This window comes from Poromitra crassiceps (assembly GCF_964638095.1).
Source record: "Poromitra crassiceps genome assembly, chromosome: 10".
Classification (NCBI taxonomy): Eukaryota; Metazoa; Chordata; class Actinopteri; order Beryciformes; family Melamphaidae; genus Poromitra; species Poromitra crassiceps.
This window is the reverse complement of record NC_139631.1, coordinates 14,906,972-14,925,155: the sequence shown is the minus strand read 5'-3', so window position 1 is coordinate 14,925,155 and position 18,184 is coordinate 14,906,972. Positions and strand designations below refer to the sequence as shown.

The 18,184-nt window shown below is 40.5% G+C and overlaps 3 protein-coding genes across 3 annotated transcripts in view; 1 reads left to right on the top strand and 2 right to left on the bottom strand.

Moving 5' to 3' along the window:
* ipo11 (importin 11) overlaps positions 1-18,184 on the bottom strand; it is a 222,691-nt gene that overhangs the window by 80,796 nt on the left and 123,711 nt on the right. The gene's annotated exons all lie outside the window — the stretch shown is intronic.
* On the top strand, positions 9,645-12,385 carry LOC310783638 (uncharacterized protein). Its single transcript, XM_083644545.1, has 7 exons — positions 9,645-9,735; positions 9,837-9,944; positions 10,251-10,420; positions 10,628-10,818; positions 11,007-11,103; positions 11,248-11,447; positions 11,878-12,385. Exons 1-7 carry the CDS (start codon positions 9,703-9,705, stop codon positions 12,066-12,068), a joined length of 990 nt encoding a protein of 329 aa, XP_083500671.1. The 5' UTR covers positions 9,645-9,702; the 3' UTR covers positions 12,069-12,385.
* On the bottom strand, positions 12,511-16,521 carry LOC310783637 (uncharacterized protein). Its single transcript, XM_083644544.1, has 6 exons — positions 16,261-16,521; positions 14,484-14,612; positions 14,204-14,397; positions 13,394-13,541; positions 13,014-13,215; positions 12,511-12,898 (listed from the first exon to the last, which is right to left on the bottom strand). Exons 1-6 carry the CDS (start codon positions 16,474-16,476, stop codon positions 12,594-12,596), a joined length of 1,194 nt encoding a protein of 397 aa, XP_083500670.1. The 5' UTR covers positions 16,477-16,521; the 3' UTR covers positions 12,511-12,593.

The window sequence follows — 18,184 nt, the reverse complement described above, 5'->3', positions numbered from 1 at the left end:
CTAGCCTGTCACATGACGCCTTCATGGTCCCTCGTTAAAAGTCTGCAGATGCACGTAACCTCACCTCTCTCTCAAGAAGCGTCACGTGAGTGTGGCGTTTAAGGCCATCTGTCGCTACAAAATAAATAAACGGGGTGTATCATTCATTAGTATTGCTGGACAGACATGTAACTAACTTTGCAACTTTGCTGAGCCATCTTCTATGTGCTGTAACACAGTGCAGTTTCTATTTGACTGGTGTTTCTTTTTTACATGTTTGGGACAGGCAAATGTCTCAAAATGTTGTATTTTTTTGTAAAGATACCGTAATTTAATTTCAAATTGTTTTATTTTTTTAGTTTTAATATATTTTAAATTGTAACATATTTCATGTATTTTAGTCTGTGATATGTGAAACCGTGGTATTTTTGTCCAAGGTTATCATACCGTCAAAAACTCATGCCGGCACATCCCTAGATACCTAGTGGCAGTGGTGGCCCAACGGTTAGAGAAGCGAGCTTCAATCCCCGGGACCGGCAGGATAAATCTGGGTGGGGAAAGTGAAAAGGCAGCGCTTGCCCCTCCCTCATTACCACCACTGAGGTGCCCTTGAGCAAGGCCTTAACCCCAACTGCTCCAGTGGAGCTGATCAGTGGCCAGCAGATCAGACTGTGGTTGTACTGGTCAGCTTCCAGGTATGAATGTGTGTGTGAATGTGAACAGGGCACTCCTGAAAAAGAGAGCATTGCTCTCAGTGAGACTCCCCCTGTATAAATAAAGGTAAAAAAAAAAAAAACTCTTGTTTATTATATCGCAATCACAATCGCAATCGCAATATTGTCCACCCTAATCGCTAATCGCACCTTTTCCCCAAATCGTGCAGCACTACTTTAGAGCAATGTGAAAAGCAGAGCAATAGCGTGATAAGCACAAGGATATTAAGACAGAGGAGACGTGAAGGTGTTAAGTGCAGCTATGGGCAAACCTTGCCTCCCAAAGTGTGTGGGCTGGAATCATTAGAGGAGTGAAGAACCAAGTGTCTGTTATTGGGGACACTAATGATTCCATCTCGTCGGAAAATCATTTTGTCTGGAAGCCTCCAGCTCTTCAGGTTTTGGCTTGTCAAAAACTTCTTCATTACACCAATTATGTTTCAGCTTTAATTGTCATATTTTATGACCCAGCAGAGTAGTTATTCTCCTCCTCATGCATAAAAAAGTTGTTCTCAGCTTGAAATAGTAGTGCACGTTCAGATTTGATGTGACAGATTCTGTGTAACTGGAGGTTGTTTATCTGAAAGACTTTCAGACACTTGCTTTTCCTGAATCCTAATCCTTACCCAGCAAGCATGTTGAAGGTATAGCAGGGCCATGCAAATCCCCCCCATGGTAGAACACAGAGCAGAACAGAAGCATTGAGCTGTGTTGACACTTTAAGAGCCACCGCGGGCTCACTTCATACACTATAACTATTGATGGTGGAAAAACTCTTTAATGGCATGGAAGATATCAATTATGAATGGATCCAAGAGGCTTCTTTGTGATGGAAAGAAGCAGGAACATGGAAGTCATGTAGGACAAGACAGACAAAAGGAAGAAGATGGATGGTACATGTATAAGGTCAAGAAACGGGCGTGTGTGTACAAGTTACATCAAGTACATGCATCATGCAAATAATGCACAGACAAGTGTGCCCACCCACGTCAGAATGAAAATGAGCTCGAGGCACGTGCGGAGAATAAACTAAGTCCTACTTCTGGTCGATTCCCCTGGCATTAGTAGTAACTCCATTTTAATCCATGCTTGTCTATTCTCTGCGATGTAAGATTCAACTGAGTGAGCAAAAGACTAACCATTAGACCTCAAAGGCTGGACAGTCTCATCATCAACTATATATCACACAGATAAGAAAACAAATCAAACAGAGAGGGGGGAGGGGGGAATATTATATGCACCCATTTCCAATCTCTTTCACTCTTTCCTTTGGCAAAGGATAAATACACAATTTCCTCACGTATCAAAGAGGCCCCACAGTATCAATTAAAAGCTGGACTGATCTCAGTTCGACAGAGTGCTGAATTTCATCTGATGACAATATAACCTACGGGGCACTAGCTCAACACTGCAGCTTAATTCAACATTGCCTCTCGTGGATTTACATCTAAAAAGACCTATTTTCCCCTTCCGCTCTAGAGAATTCTTACTATGAATCAGCTTTGATTGAACAGCGACTGAAATAATGTCAACAAAGCTTTCATTCCATCCCTCCTATCTTTACTCGATTTAAATATTTCCCTCAGGGGGACCAGGGAAAACAACACAGCTAAACCATTAAGTTGTGTTGAGCTGTGCTGACGGCAAGACGCTTGCTTCCTCCAATATCATGAAATCAATTTCTACTGACAAGAATTCCCAGTCGCCCCATAATCCTTACCCACGCATTACATGACACCAAATAACACCAAACTGAAAATAAAAGAAATTACTGCATGCATACACACATGTATTGTGCACACGCACATCCTCTATGGTATGGGATCATAACACCCTTACACAAATGGCTATACAATACTATATTATAATACTGGCATATCAATACTGTGCCATGTGAATCGACAGTACGCACGCGCACGCACGCGCACGCACGCACACGCACACACACACACACACACACACACACACACACACACACACACACACACACACACACACACACACACAGAGTATATATTTATACACACACCACAGAAAGACACACAGTCACATATTAACTACTGGCTAACATATAATGAGGATGATCCTGTTAAGCGTTAACATAATCCTGATTATTTTACCTAACATTGTGATCACAACTCTTTTAAAGTTTCAATCATGTTTTTGTCTTGATTACATTACAACGCTGTAACGATGAAGGCTGTTGGCTGAAACGCGTTCATTGTTTCTGCTGTCTGTACATGACCATTCAACTCTAAAAGGACATTCTAGAGTGCTGGCCTTTTTCCTTTTTTAATATTTTGTCTTGATTACAGACTACACATTTTGTGTGTGCATCTTAAAGCAAGATACTAAATACTTTCAAGTCATAAAGTCCCACAGGAACAGGAATGACCTGTTGCCATTGGGGATACCAATTCTTTGGAAATATTCAAACCCAAACTCAAACAATGTCAGGCGCTTTCATGAAGTACTTAATTTATTTGTGTACTTTGAAGGGCTACTGTATACAAATAAACTTTACTTGAATTCAAGCTTTCAAACACTTTTTCCACGAGGAATGCGGGGTCTGGGGAACCCCCCCCGCTCTGCCCAGACGGATCTTTCGCCGCGGGGTACGGGAAGACAACAGCGATTGACCCTAGGCTGTGACGTCATGAAAATTGAGATGGGCGGACAGTGAGTTTGAACTGTGCAAAATGGATTATATCTTGGATTATATCATGGAAATTTTCACTGCTCTGCAAAACAGAAATGGACTAAGTTGAGAATCCAGAGACTTGAAACCCAAACATCTGATTTAATCTGGACTCCCCCCACCTGCTATCAGGCGGTCAAGGCCACTGCAGCAAACTCTCCAGAAGCGTCGAATGCAACTTGTGCTTTCAACATCCACCCCCCACCCCCCCGCCCTCACATCTGACGCTTGACTTTTGGTCTGGGAATGATCGAGGCTATCTCCATAGCAACCGCTGTGTAATCAACCAGGAGGAGCTCAGACTTACAAACACACGTACACACATGGACCCTAAAGGACTCATAGGCCACGCACGCACTCCCCCAAAACCCCCCCTCCCTCCCTCCCTAAAACCCCACCCCCCGCCTTCACATATAGGTCTTGCATCCTCCCTCCACCCCACCTCTCTTTTCCTCTGATACATCCAACTGGCGCTGTATGTTTACAGCAAGCCTCCTCTCTCTCTTTCTCGCCCTCTCACAAACACAATATATCCATGTAGCACACGCAGGCACTGTTGTATATTTTACAAAACGCTGCTTGAAGGATTCGGAATAATAATCAATAATAACAATAGGACGAATAATAAAGGACATTTTACATATAGAAGTAAAATGCTGCAGTCGTGTAGAAGTCAATCTACCTCAAGTCCTGTGTGTGTATAACAACTGAACATACACAGGCTAGCTTCAATATGAATGAGCAGAGTACGGGTGGGAGATGAAGGTGATCAAATCTCCATTGATCCAGACTGAGTCATTGATACAGGGTTCAGAAGATATAAGGTAAAGTCCCAACGATTGTCACACACCTGAGTGTGCTCCGCATTTGACCCATCCCCTGGGGGAGCGGTGAGCAGCAGCAGCGCCGCGCTCGGTAATCATTTGGTGATCTAACCCCCCAATTCAAACCCTTTGATGCTGAGTGCCAAGCAGGGAGGCAATGGGTCCCATTTTTATAGTCTTTGGTATGACTCGGCCGGGGATCGAACTCACAACCTCCCAGTCTCAGGGCGGACACTCAAACCACAAGGCCACTGAGCTGGAGCTGGAGGGCTTCAACCAGCAGTGGCCTGGATTCAGTGACACATGCTAGCTGAAGAGCTCTGGAAAGGGTCCTCGAGTTGACAGCTGACCACAGACTTCTGCCTTTGCTCAGAGTATGGAGAACGGACATGTCCACAGCAGCCGAGGGGGACTTGTCTCTAGGTGCCCACAGGCCAAGAAAGACTGAACAAAAATGACGCAAGCATGGAAGTGTAATGCTCAAGGCTGAACTGAGAGTCACGATTATTATATACAGTCAATGGTCACTCCAATAGGAAGCTAGTGTATGAGTCCCGAAAGAGACTTGGAATGAACAGACCTTGAGCATTTATCTATGAATGTTCTATACGCGTATATGAGAGAAGGTCATTTCATATTATGTTAATATTCACAATGTTAGGTGGAAATTATTGTCAGAAGCTACTGACCAACACTAGTGTGAATGTTGTGTTGCTATGCCAGAAACTAGAGATGAGAAATCAGGGACCTGCCTCACTCGATTGTTGCCAAGAGGATGACTTAAGAAAGTAAGATCTTTGCAGAGATATATTTAAAATTCAAATTAAACTTGAGCTAAATCAGGGCTACTGATATTGAGTTGAGGGAAGACAGGATATAACCGAAGCAGAAGATCAAAGAGTCAGGAACAGGTAGTGTTCTTAGACATTTTCCATTTTACAATTACAACCGTCTGAAAAACATGTCTTTGCAGATTTGCAGATTCATGGCTTATTCTTTTACATGTCTGATTATTGGCTAACAATATCATAATATTATATACACACAGACTCCATGAGGGCTCAGCGATTCAGTGTTCATTTCAGGATGAGCTATATTTTGCTGTTACTTCACTTTCCCCGCAGGGAAACTGTCTTTCTGCTTGAACCCTCAGGGAGGGTCAGAGCACAGGATCAGGCACAGAACAGCACCCTGGGTGGGGATTCAGTGTCTTGTTAAAGGACATTTCCAAAGGTCAAATGCCTGCCGTCACCACAGGAAATTGCGCCTTGGTCCTCCGGAGGAAGGGCATCCTCGCTACTCAATATGCCAGCCTGCTCGAGAGACAGCCTGCTTTATGCCAGCCTGCTTTAAAGACATGTAATTGTAAAAAAGAATGATTCTCACTGCTGCACGGATGAAACACAATTGATCATAATGCAAAAAAAAAGAAAAAAAGATGAGAGCTGGGCACATGGCTCGACAAAAGATTAAATGGTTAAATTTCCATAATTCTTACTTCTATTAAGATTACCCGCTTCCTGGCAGTGCCATGTTAAAAAAAAATAGTACAAGAGTGAGGTAGTTATTATTCTGCATATCAGGCGCAGGGCTCTTGTCTCAAATGGTGTAGAATGTAATTGCATATTCTGAGGAACCGCTGGACGGGGAATCAGGCTTAACAAGCAGGCATATGACCCTCAGTGAAGGAAGGGGGGGGGGCTTGCGACTCAGATATTGAGCGATTTATCTAAAAGGACAAGCAAGTTACTCTTCTGTACAGAATAGCCCCTCGTGTTCCACTCCACATGCAAACATTGATTTTGTGTGCACACACAAGGACAGAGGGGCCTAAAAGGTAGTGACAGCTTCTTCGAGGGAGATAAATTCTCAGAATACTAAGAGGAGAGGGCACGAGGAGTATAGATTGTGAGGACTCAAGAAGTCAAGTGTTTACTAAGCCCCCGCAGTCCAGCTACAGTACTACACATTAGACATGTAGCGTTTGATCTTTCTCAGTTGCATCCCCACAGGAGCGTTCATTAGGCCAATCGGGTTGTTTTGGTTACCTACCTGCTGTTAATGAAGCGCAGAATAATGAGGTACACTGGCTTTGGACAAGAGTAACAATTGCAAAAGTCATCTAAAACGGTGCTACAAAGTGACAACAAAATATGTGACTCTGATACACTGCCCTCCATTTCTTTACAGTCTCTCACTTCTTAACATGCAGTGGAATCCATTATTATAACCAGCTCCTAGCCGGTTGGCATGCATGTTAAACAACAATTAGCCGGCCTACGCGCACTCCCGCGAGTCCGTATCATATTCATCTCGGTCCCCTGTATATGATCCGCATTATAGCGACAGCGGCTGCTGTTTAACTCTGGCAGCTCATGATCCAGATCATCTAGCCATTATGTGAGTGGGCGCGTGGTGGCACTTTACAAACCATTAATGTCCCATCATTATTTTCATGAATGGACGTAGCGTTAGTTACGTGGCTGGATTATTTGGAAGATAGCCAAATTAGGTGAGTAAACAACTAAAAGTTGAATCCCCCATCTGCCAGTTTAAAAATGCAACAAGAGAGATGATAGCCTACTAGAGTTGCGCGATCTTGACCTCAGTCAGATCGTCAATCGCCACCCTTTGACATCGCCAATACATGATGTCATCGCGCAAGAACATGGCTATATATTATATGGATGTTAACATCCATATTAATTGACTTCAGCTGCGCTCTTGCTGTAGGCTACTTGCCTACTTAGCATCGATGCTAGCGGGACTTACCCAGCTATCGTCATTGCCTGCTTTTACTGCTGCTTGCTGGTAATAATCCCATCATTCTCATGTCAGAAAAAGTCTCCAGATTTGTCGCTAATGTTAGTCTCTTCTGAAAAGTTTTCTCGAGTTGGATGCAGCCAAGTCTATTGTGTGAGGCAGCCATTTGAGGCAGGCAGTGTTGTGTGACTGTGAGCGTCCACACTGCGGAGAGGAGAGGAGCTGACTGACTGACAGCCTATATCGAGACATAGGCCTAGCCTAACTTTTGTGGGGAGAAATAAATTGAAAAACTAGTCAGATATGACTTGAATGCCACTTGTAAAATAAATCACCCACAGTGATTGACGACACCCCTCGTTATTGCCTGAATGGTTGGAATGGACCCTCTGTTAAAACGGCATGTTTTTTAATAGAGTTAGGTTAAAGATTCGCTAAAGCTGTTTCCTATCACAATTTCTTGTTATCGATACATGCTACCGCACCCCCCCCCGCCCACTGACAGAAAAAACGGCTCATATCCAGTTGTTTCTAAACAAAGACCCCTCATGTTTAAAAAGGTAAAACCGGAAAATATCCTGCTCTGGCTAGCCAGACATGATCCAGACTTCATGTTTAAAAGCCACATGCTAGTTCCTTGGCGTGTATGATGCTGCTAGGCCTCCAGGAAGACAGTGTGAAGGGAAACTTTGAGTTGAATGACGTGCACTCACAGTTTTGAGAACTGTGAGTGCAAAGCCTACCGTTGTGTTTCAAATCATAACCTTGTCACTCATAGTCATTAGGGGTGCACCGATCACGTTTTTTGCCACCGATCACCGATTGCCGATCACCTATGAGAAATATCTTTGATATTATTTGAGTAGGATTATTTGAGTAAGTTTAAAAAATTTAATGTAATTGCAATATCTGAAACTTGGTTGGACGAGGAAAAAGTTAATGATATGCAACTAGATGGATATGAGTTGTTCACTACCAATTGAGAAGGTAAAGGAGGTGGTGTGGCCTTATATATTGACACTGCTTTTAGATGCAGTAAGGTGAAATCTATGTCAAAAACTATAGAAAACTTTTTGGAATGCGTAACGATTGAAATAAAACTCGAAAAAATATCAAACATAATTATTAGTTGTGTATATAGAACACCAGGAACTTCTGTGAACACTTTTAATGAACAGTTAGCAAGCATATGGGATAAAGTGAGTGATAATAAAGTCAAGATATTGTGTGGCGATACCAATGTAAATCTTTTGAATTTACATGGGGACAGAAACACAACAGACTTCATTAACACAATGTACAGCCATAATCTATTTCCAGTCATAACAAAACCTAGTAGAATCACAACAGATACTGCCACGCTGATTGATCATATATTTACAAATAAGATTGAATTAAATATCGAAGCAGGACTACTTTTACATGACATAAGTGACCATCTTCCTGTATTTGCAGTTTTCCAGAATGTCTTTAAAACAAAGACGGAAAAAAAGATAAATACATGCAATTTCACTAGACATAGAACACCTGAAGCCATTGCTGCCCTTGAGCTGGACTTGAGTACTAAAAACTGGAATGAGGTATATGTAATTAGCGATCCCAACCAAGCATATGAAGTGTTTTTGACCACATTAAGGATGGCCTATGATAAACACTGCCCACTAAGAAAACACACCAGACAGCACCTCCTAGTGGACAAACCTTGGATCACAAAGGGGATAGAAATTGCATGCAAAAAGAAGAATGTCCTATATAGAAGATTCTTAAAATTAAGAACCAAGGAAGCTGAAAATAAATATAAGATATATAAAAATAAATTAACAAGTATTATGAGATCAAACAAAAAAGATTACTATCATAAATTATTGGAGCAAAATAAAAGTAACACCCAGGGTATGTGGAAAGTGTTAAATAACATAATAAAAAATGGTGCTGGAAAAGTAGAGATACCAAACTATTTTGTTAAAGATAATAATAAAATTATAAATAAAACTATAGATATAGCAAATGAATTCAATAACTTTTTTGTCAATGTTGGTAACAACCTAGCAAATGAAATTGTGGAGCAGAGTGATGGGGCTGGAACGTGGAAAATTGGAGACACCATGCAAAACAATCTACACTCCATTTTTGTTAGTAGGGTTGAGGAACAGGAAATTATTGATATCGTGAAAAAATGCAAAAACAAAAAGTCCACTGACTGGATGGGTTTTGACATGAAATTAGTAAAAGATATTATACAATATATTGTAAAACCACTGACTTATGGTCCGTGTACCTTCCGTTCATTCTATTTCCAATTCTGAAACGCAAATTAAAAAACAAATTTAGGGCAATGTTTTCTATTTCCATTCCCGAAACAAAAATCGGACAACTAATTTAATTACCCTTTTTAAAAAAAACGATTGCATTTTCACTCAAAATGTAGTTTTCGGGGAAAGGCCTTACATTTCTGTATTTCCATTTTCTATTTTCTATTTTTACGCTTTTCAGTCTGTGGCCCGGAAATAAAATAAATAATCGCACGGATTGGTCCGCTTGTCAGGAAGGTCCGTGTACCCCAGGTGTACCCCAGGAACTTTAGTTCAATGCCCAGCTCAATGCCCAGGAAGCGCACGGTGAAGTTGTGCGGTGCTAATTCATGTGGAGCTCTGGCTTAACAATGGACTCGACCAGTTATATCCTTTTTAAAGGAAACAAAAGGCTAACGCTTAAGGAGGACGACATGATTGGCGATAAAATCGCCAGAATATTCCAGGTAGGTAACACTTTTTTTCGTTTGCTTGGAGAACATGCTAAGATCAATGCTAGCACACGACTAGCCGACTTGTTAATGCTCCTCAATGTTTTCTTTCAAAGGTATATGCTCCTAGCCTGTACATAACTGATGATGACAATGTGGCGATATTCCCGGGATCGGCTGGACATTTCAGCTGCTTGGACCTTAGACCTCGTGGCCACTATGAGGTTTGTAACAGCTTGGTGGTGTGTATGTGTTGCTCCAGGATATAGCCAGCACCATAACATGCACAGACTCAGGCTACGGCAGTTGTGGGATTTCGCACGTACTGTTTTATTAACTATAAGTTGGTCGACCATATAAAGCCTTGTCGCTACAGCACTAATATGTCTCACACACATGTATAGGAACAATATAGTGGCAGTATTGACACACACACACACACACACACCAATGTTACGCGAAGTGACAGACCTGAGACCTGCATGGAGGTCTAGTGGACTAATGTGGTACTGCATCTGTGACTGTTACAGGTTCATGGGGATGATATTGGTCTACCAGTCGCCGAGCAGACTCATCCATTGTCAGGCCAGCACCGTTTCCAGTTCCACCGTACAGCACAGCCCACTGCTGCTCTAGGGTCAGCTGCTCAGGCCATAGCTCCCACTCCCCCCCGAGCAAGCATGAGTAACACCTTCCAAAGGTACGCCCAGTTCCATCAGTTCAGAGCCCCTACCAGCTACATATGAATAAATCAACATCATTGTATTTGTTTTTGTAATTCTTAAGATTCGTTGTAACCAAGATAATTTAAAAACTTGAATCAATTGTAATTGGATCAATTGTAATGTAGGCTATGTATTTGAGATGGAATTAATTGATTTGATCACTCCCACAACAATCTTTCTAGGTCTGTTTTCATTGCTGAGCTCAGCCAGGGGAAACTGAAGCCTGCCCGTATGGTTGTACTCAGACTGTTTGAGTTTGAAGCCACAACCACAGGTATCCTGGCAAAAATACATGATGCCCTGCAGAGTGATGACCCTCTCATCCTGACTGATGCCCAGGGAAATGCGATTGTGGACTCCGAAGGGACAAGAGGTACTAATTGAAAAAAAAAAATTACATCATAATAAATAAAAATGCTTTGTTTGATAAACTACATGCCCCATCTACTTAAATACTGTGCTCTCTTTGTCTCTTAATTTTTTGACCCACAAAGTATTCTGTTTAGCTGTTAAAGTGTTTACATTATATCTGTTACATGATTTGTCTTCCTCTCTTGCTAGGATCCAAGTATTGGAAGCAAAATGCAAAAAAGTTTCTTGCTGTCCCAGAGGAGATCTTCCATGAGTTCCAGCAAGGAACCAAGGGAAAGAAACTGAGGTAAACATTTTAGTTACTGTCTATCAATATTTGTCTTTCATTTTGTTTTAAATAACATCTCTTAGAAAAAAGTTATCATTCTGAACAGAACTGGTGAATATTGTATAATAAATTGTTTTCTGTTGTTTTTAACCCTCCTTGTAGTCCTAAAGATATGGACTCCACAGGTCTTCAGGAGGTCCATGATAAAATAGAAGAAGTGATCTTGGTTGCTCAAGGACTGAGTGAAGTCAGCACAGTCATGAAGGACCTGTGTGCCAGCAACACCAGTGGTGCCATGCTGGTTCTGACCCACACCATGATAACACACATGAAGGATGCCTTTGGTTGTATTGTATGCAAAGGTCTGTAACATAATTTGTTGTTTGGTCTATATTAAAGTCTACCTTTTTAAGCGGGATCAAATTGAATGTCCAAGTGAATCAAGCATTAATTTCTGCTTTTCCATGTTATAGTGAAACTGTCCCTTGCCATGCTTTTAAACATGTAATATGTAGATTAAAGGAACAGTTCACCCAGAAATGAAAATTCTGTCATCTACTCACCCTCATGACAGTTAAAACACAAGTAGCAAGTGGGTCTCCATTGACTTTATATGCACTGTATTGAAGTCAATGGAGAGCCACTTGCTACTTGTGTTTTAACTGGCATGAGGGTGAGTAGATGACGGAATTTAAATTTTTGGGTGAACTGTTCCTTTAAGTACAGACAAGATAATATATTGAACTCTAATCTTGCATGTGTATTGTCCTTTTTATTTTCTTTATCAAACAGGGCTAATGGAAGAGCCTGTGATTGCCATCTGCTGCAAAAGCTTTGTTGGCTGCAAAACCTGCGTTGACCAGTGGATGCTGACATCTGACCAGTGCCTCAAATGCAGGGCAGAGGAGTTCTCTGTCAATGTACACAGGCTGACCAGTCTTGACAATGTTCTCTCCATATTGGCTGGTGTAATTAAGATGTGATTCATCGAGGCGGTGTCACGTCACCGACTTGAGTCGGTCTGTGTAGGAACGCTGAGGGGGGCGGTGGGGGAAGTAACCCATTCTTTCTAGGCAGCAGTTAGCATAATAGCAACTAGCCCAGCCCAGACAGACAGGATCAGCAGAAGACTTCTGCCCCAGCAGAAGTCTGTTTAGATAATATGCGTTCACTGCGGTCGATGAATCCCTGATCCTGTTTTCCTGGGCTGGGCTAGTTGCTATTATGCTAACTCTGCTGCCTAGAAAGAATGGGTGAATTCCCCCACCGTGACCCCGCCCCCCTCAGCATTCCAACACAGACTGACCTGTTCTATAGCCCTTTAAGGCACTTTAAGTGTGATTGTATCACGTTCTGTGAATTAAGCTTGACTACCTGTTACATCTGGCACCTTGTTCTAAGACCAGTTGGAATTTTGCACTTGAACAGCTGTAGAGGATACAGAATAGTTTTATTTTTATACATTTTTTGTATTTCATGTTGCACTTAAGACACTTTATTTTACATTTTCATGCATATTGTTGCGTAATGTTTATCAGATACAGCAATGCATCTTGGAAAGGTACGAAGTTATAGTTTACAACGTTGTCTAACAAAACTGAAATATCAGGGTACTCTGCAGCAAAACGTTGTTCTGCTGATATTTTGTCCTCCTCAGTTGAGAAGGGGTCAGTTCCAAAGCAGGAGACTCTAGTCAGTGAAGAGCCAACATCCTGCTGGTACATGTCTGCTGCTTGGGAGGCATGTGGCAACAACTCCTCTCCTAGTTTTTTTGGACATCCTCCTGCTGCCAAACGATTTGGTTTTCCTTTGCCTGTGAAGCAAAGCATAGGTCACAAAATGTCAAGCTATTGTTAAAAATCACTGTGTCAACTTTAAAATAAAAAAAAGGACTGGATTGTGTGATACATTTTTTCTATGTAACTCACCTGGGATTCTGTGTGCATTCCATGCATGTACAGCTCTTGTTATGCCAATCTTGCACAGCTCAGCAGTAAGGTTAGATGTACAATATCTTGTGACATTGTCGTCCATGAGGACTTCCTGATCCTGCAGCTGCACGAGGGCCTCCTTCACTGGGTAATTTACCCGGTTATTTATCTCCACCCACATTCGCTCTACCGTATGATTCTGTAGACAAGAAAAGGGTAGAGAAAAAAAAGTTAAGTGTTAAATAGCTATATATTCCAATAACAATCATTGCTAGTTTGTTATTTTGTTCAGTACCAGTACATAACATCTCCAAAGCTTAGTCTCATTTTGGGCATTAGAAGCCACATTTTGTACATTAAGGAGACCGTTACCTCACCTTTGTTGACTGAGTTTGGAGATATGGTTGCCTTTGCAAGTTGTGTCTGTGGTTAGACAGCATCTCCTGCATGTAGAGGGACAAGTAAAATTCCCGACCATGGTCCACCCTGACCTGGTCCCACATCCCATATTCAAGAACTGCTGATCTGTAAAATAGTGAAACATGACTCAATCAAATGTTGACTCATCAAATGTTAAGTCTGCAATGTAGGATAGACCAACAATATTGCAATCTACTAGTGCACTGTTTGCACAATTATTAGCCAAGTTGTATTTTTGTGACTTATTGAAAAGAAGGGTGGCTATATTGGTCACAGATTTTTTTTTTATGTCAAATGTTTATTTGGAAATGTTTAGTTGTTTGTTTATTATTCTCACTTTAACAGAAGAATAAACAGGTGAGATGGGAACATTTTTCCATTCAGTTGGATAATAGTTCTACACACTTATAGTTGCCTAATAATTGTGCACACAGTAAAACATGACAAAAAGATGTCATTAAAAACAATCACAAAAGTTGGGAAAAATGACAGAAAAAGGTCACAAAAAACTGTTTCAAAAAATCTCAAAAAACATGTTGCAAAAAAGTCACAAAGAAAGTAAAAAAAAATAGAAGTTGTGAGAAAAGTTAGTCTTTATATTACATACAAAAGTAAAAAAAAAAAATCTTTGTATGTAACTAACTTTTCCATGGACTTTTTCACAAAAAAGTATGCCTGCCTGAATTTTTGCCCTAGGGGGTACTTGGATTCAGAAATCAGAGAAAGGGGGTACTGAAGCCAAAAAAGTTGAGAAGCACTGGACTAACCTGTAAACTTCTTCATATATCGTGAGGTTATTTTTGACAGGCATAGTTGCGTGGGCAACGACCTTACTGCTGTACCCATCTATTGCGAGAACGTGTGTCACTCCGAACATCACCAATTTTTCATTCTGGTCGATGTGGATTTTGTGTCCCATGTATGCAGCACTGTAGGGGACGGGGTTAAGGTTACGTGCGCCCTTTGGGGGAAAAGTAAGTAAAAGTTAGCTAGTAAAATACATTATACCATATACCACAACATTAAAGGCTTGCAAAAGATACTTACACGTTTGCGCATTTCGTGATAGGGACAATGAGTTGTTCTTAAAATCTTCCCCACCCGGCGTTCACCAGCAACCACTCCCATTGCAGACAGGTACCCGGTCATCATCTTTCGACCATATGTTGACCCTGTCTGATGAATCAACAGAAGTAAGCCGTGTCATGTAGGTCTAGTCTTCATGGATTTATATTTCATAAAATATACGTAGTCTAGAAATAAATCAACAGAGGTGGGTAGAGCCAAAAATTGTACTCAAGTAAGTAGTGATGCACGATATATCGGCAATCATATCGGTATGGCCGATATTAGTCATTTTTTAATATATCGGTCATATCGGTATCGGTCAGATGTTGCAATGTTAATATCGGTTATCATTATCAGCCAAATTCTTCACATTGATATGAAATAATGCAGTAAATCTATGATTTATGGGCTTTTCCAAAGGCTTTGCAAATAAAGAAATGCATAACTTTTTCAAATTCAGTGTTAACATGTGTTTTTCAGTATGTACAAAATGTGATGATCATAAAAATGTGGTTTTATACAGATCATATCGACATCGGTAAATATCGGTTATCGGCCATAACAGCAATGTTAATATCGGTTATCGGCATCGGCCAAAATTTTCATATCGGTGCATCCCTACAAGTAAGAGTATTGTTACTTAAGAATAATATGACTCAAGTAGAAGTAAAAGTAGTAGTAGTAGTAGTAGTAAAAGTAGTCATCCAAATAATACTTGAGTTAAGAGTAAAAAACTACTTGGTGAAAAAACTACTCAAGTACTGAGTAACTGTTGAGTAACATCTGATTAATTTGTGAAGACATGCATTTAATCAGACAAAAATACAAAATAATAATCTTCAGGTACATTTTAGTACTTCCAATGAATAAAATAATAGAATAAATAAAAATGAAAAATAAATTAAATATTTACAAAATAACAAATTACAGCACAAGAAACACTGAACCGTCAGAAAACGGACATATTGCATTTACATAACCTTTTAGTACAGCAGGTGAACAGGCGGTAAGCACCTTGAAGGTGTCAGCGACCCTGGCTATGCTGAGAGGACTACGTTATCTAGTTGGCACTAAAATGCCGCTGAATAGAGAGCTCCAGGGATGACGTATTTTTGTAGGCTGAATGCGGAAGTCCCGAACTTCCTGGTTCTTCACTGTTTCTGTCTATGGGATTTTTGAATGGGTTTTTGGCGCGATGCTTCAAATAATGTCTGTGGGCAACGCAAGTTTAATCAAACGCGAACCAAGGTTCAGCGGGATAATCTTCACACATGAGGACCACTTTCATGAGTTTTGAAGTGTAACTGCGAGCCCTAGAGGTAAAAAGCTCGTGCTAAGCTAATCCAGAACTACACACAGTGTCGCATAGGCGTCCACGCATTGATTGCGAGAGAAAGAATTTCCGCGTTCACTCGTGATGACGTATAATATCCGCGTCGACATTGTAGTCTCATTTAGCCGTTTGCTAGCTAGCCACCCTTTTAAAGGCACATAAAAGCTTCAAAACTCATAAAAGTGGTCTTCATGTGTGAAGATGATGTTACTAAACACTGGTTCGCGTTTGATTAAGCCAGCTTTGCCCAGAGAGATTATTAGAAGCATCGCGCCAAAAACCCATTCAAAACTCCCATAGGCGAAAACTGTGAAGAACCAGGGGGCTGTTAGCATCGATGATTTCCGGACTCGTTCCTGGAGCTCTCTCGCCAGACTCGTTACTACCCACCTCTGTACATCAAAGAACACCAAAATAACCTACCTGATTAATTGCCCTGCTGATAGCAACCTCTAATTTTGTGTCGGATACATGTCCCCTCCTGGAAATGTTGTGATGTCCACAAAATCTCCTGACACTCATTTCAGAACATCCTTGCTGCACACCTAATTGTAATAAATTCGTGGAAATGTCCGCGTGCGAGAGATTTTGAGCAATCATTTCTCTAATTAAATTTCCATAGGGCTCGAGGGACACCATCTCGTCCAGACAGTCTTCAGACTCCTGCCGCCAACCGAATCTGCTACTGTTGTGCTGAAGACGTGCTAATCGCGGAAAAAGGCTAAAATACTGCTTCCGGTCATACTGCTTCCGGTTCACCTTGTAATAATACGGATATTAAGAAATCCCCGCATTTTTGCATTTTGGATTAACATAGATTGGATTCTTCGTGTTTATCTGGGAATATAAAAATCCATAATAGGAAAACAACACAAAATCCAATTTTATGGCTATATTTTAATGGAAAACGGCTCTTGTTTGTTTGTTTAAAAATATTGAAAAAAGAAAAATGCGTGTTTTTTTGTTTTCCGATTTGCGTTTCAGAATTGGAAATAGAATGAACGGAAGGTACACGGACCACTTATGTATGCAATCAATCCTTCCAAACAGGTATATTCCCAAACAGCATGAAAACAGCTAAAGTAATTCCAATTTATAAAAATGGAGATCGACACCTATTCACAAATTACAGACCCATTTCTCTACTTCCACAGTTCTCAAAAATTCTAGAGAAATTATTTGTCCACCGACTGGACGATTTCATTGGAAAAAACAATCTATTGTGTAACCAACAGTATGGCTTCAGAGCAAATCGGTCCACCTCCATGGCAGTGATGAAACTGACAGAACAGATTTCCACTGCCATTGATAATAAGCAATATACAGCTGGTGTGTTCATAGACCTTAAAAAGGCTTTCGACACGATTCATCATGAAACATTACTGACAAAACTGGAATATTATGGTATTAGAGGGGTAGCACATTCCTGGTTAAAAAGTTATCTTGAAGATAGATATCAACATGTACAAATTAACAATGATAAATCGGATATGCAGAAAGTAAAATGTGGAGTTCCTCAAGGATCAGTTTTGGGTCCCAAACTTTTTATTTTATACATTAATGACATCTGTAATGTGTCAAACCTTTTGAATTATGTTTTGTTCGCGGATGACACAAACTTATTCTGCCATGGGGAAAATCTGGAAGAGCTTCTGAAGACAATGGAAAGAGAATTGAACAAACTTAAGGCTTGGTTTGATGTAAACAAATTATCTTTGAATATAAGTAAAACAAAACTCATGATATTTGGAAACAAAAAAATAGAGAATGAAGTCACACTGAGGATAAACAACATCAAAATTTAAAGAGTATATGAATATAAATTTCTGGGAGTGTTAATTGACCATAAATTAAGTTGGAAATCTCACATAAATCTTGTCAAAAGAAAAATGTCTAAAACCATTGCTATACTTTACAGATCAAAAGACATCTTGAACCAAAACTCATTATACCTACTATATTGTTCCCTTATAGTCCCATATATGGCATACTGTGTGGAGATATGGGGAAACACTTACAAAACCAACATTGAGCCAATTTTTATCTTGCAAAAAAGAGTTATACGAATAATCAAAAGAGCAGAGTACCGTGAGCCTACCAATGCCTTATTTATAAACTTAAACACACTAAAATTCTGGGATATAGTTAAGCTTCAAACCTTGTTAATAATGTTCAAGGCTAAACATAATTTACTTCCAGAATGTCTTCAGACGCTGTTTGAGATTAAAAATACCCAGTATGATCTTAGAAGCACTGGCAATTTTGAAACAACACGGGCAAGATTAAACACTAAACAACACTGTGTGTCTGTGAAAGGGGTAGGCTTGTGGAATTCCTGTGAGGGGGA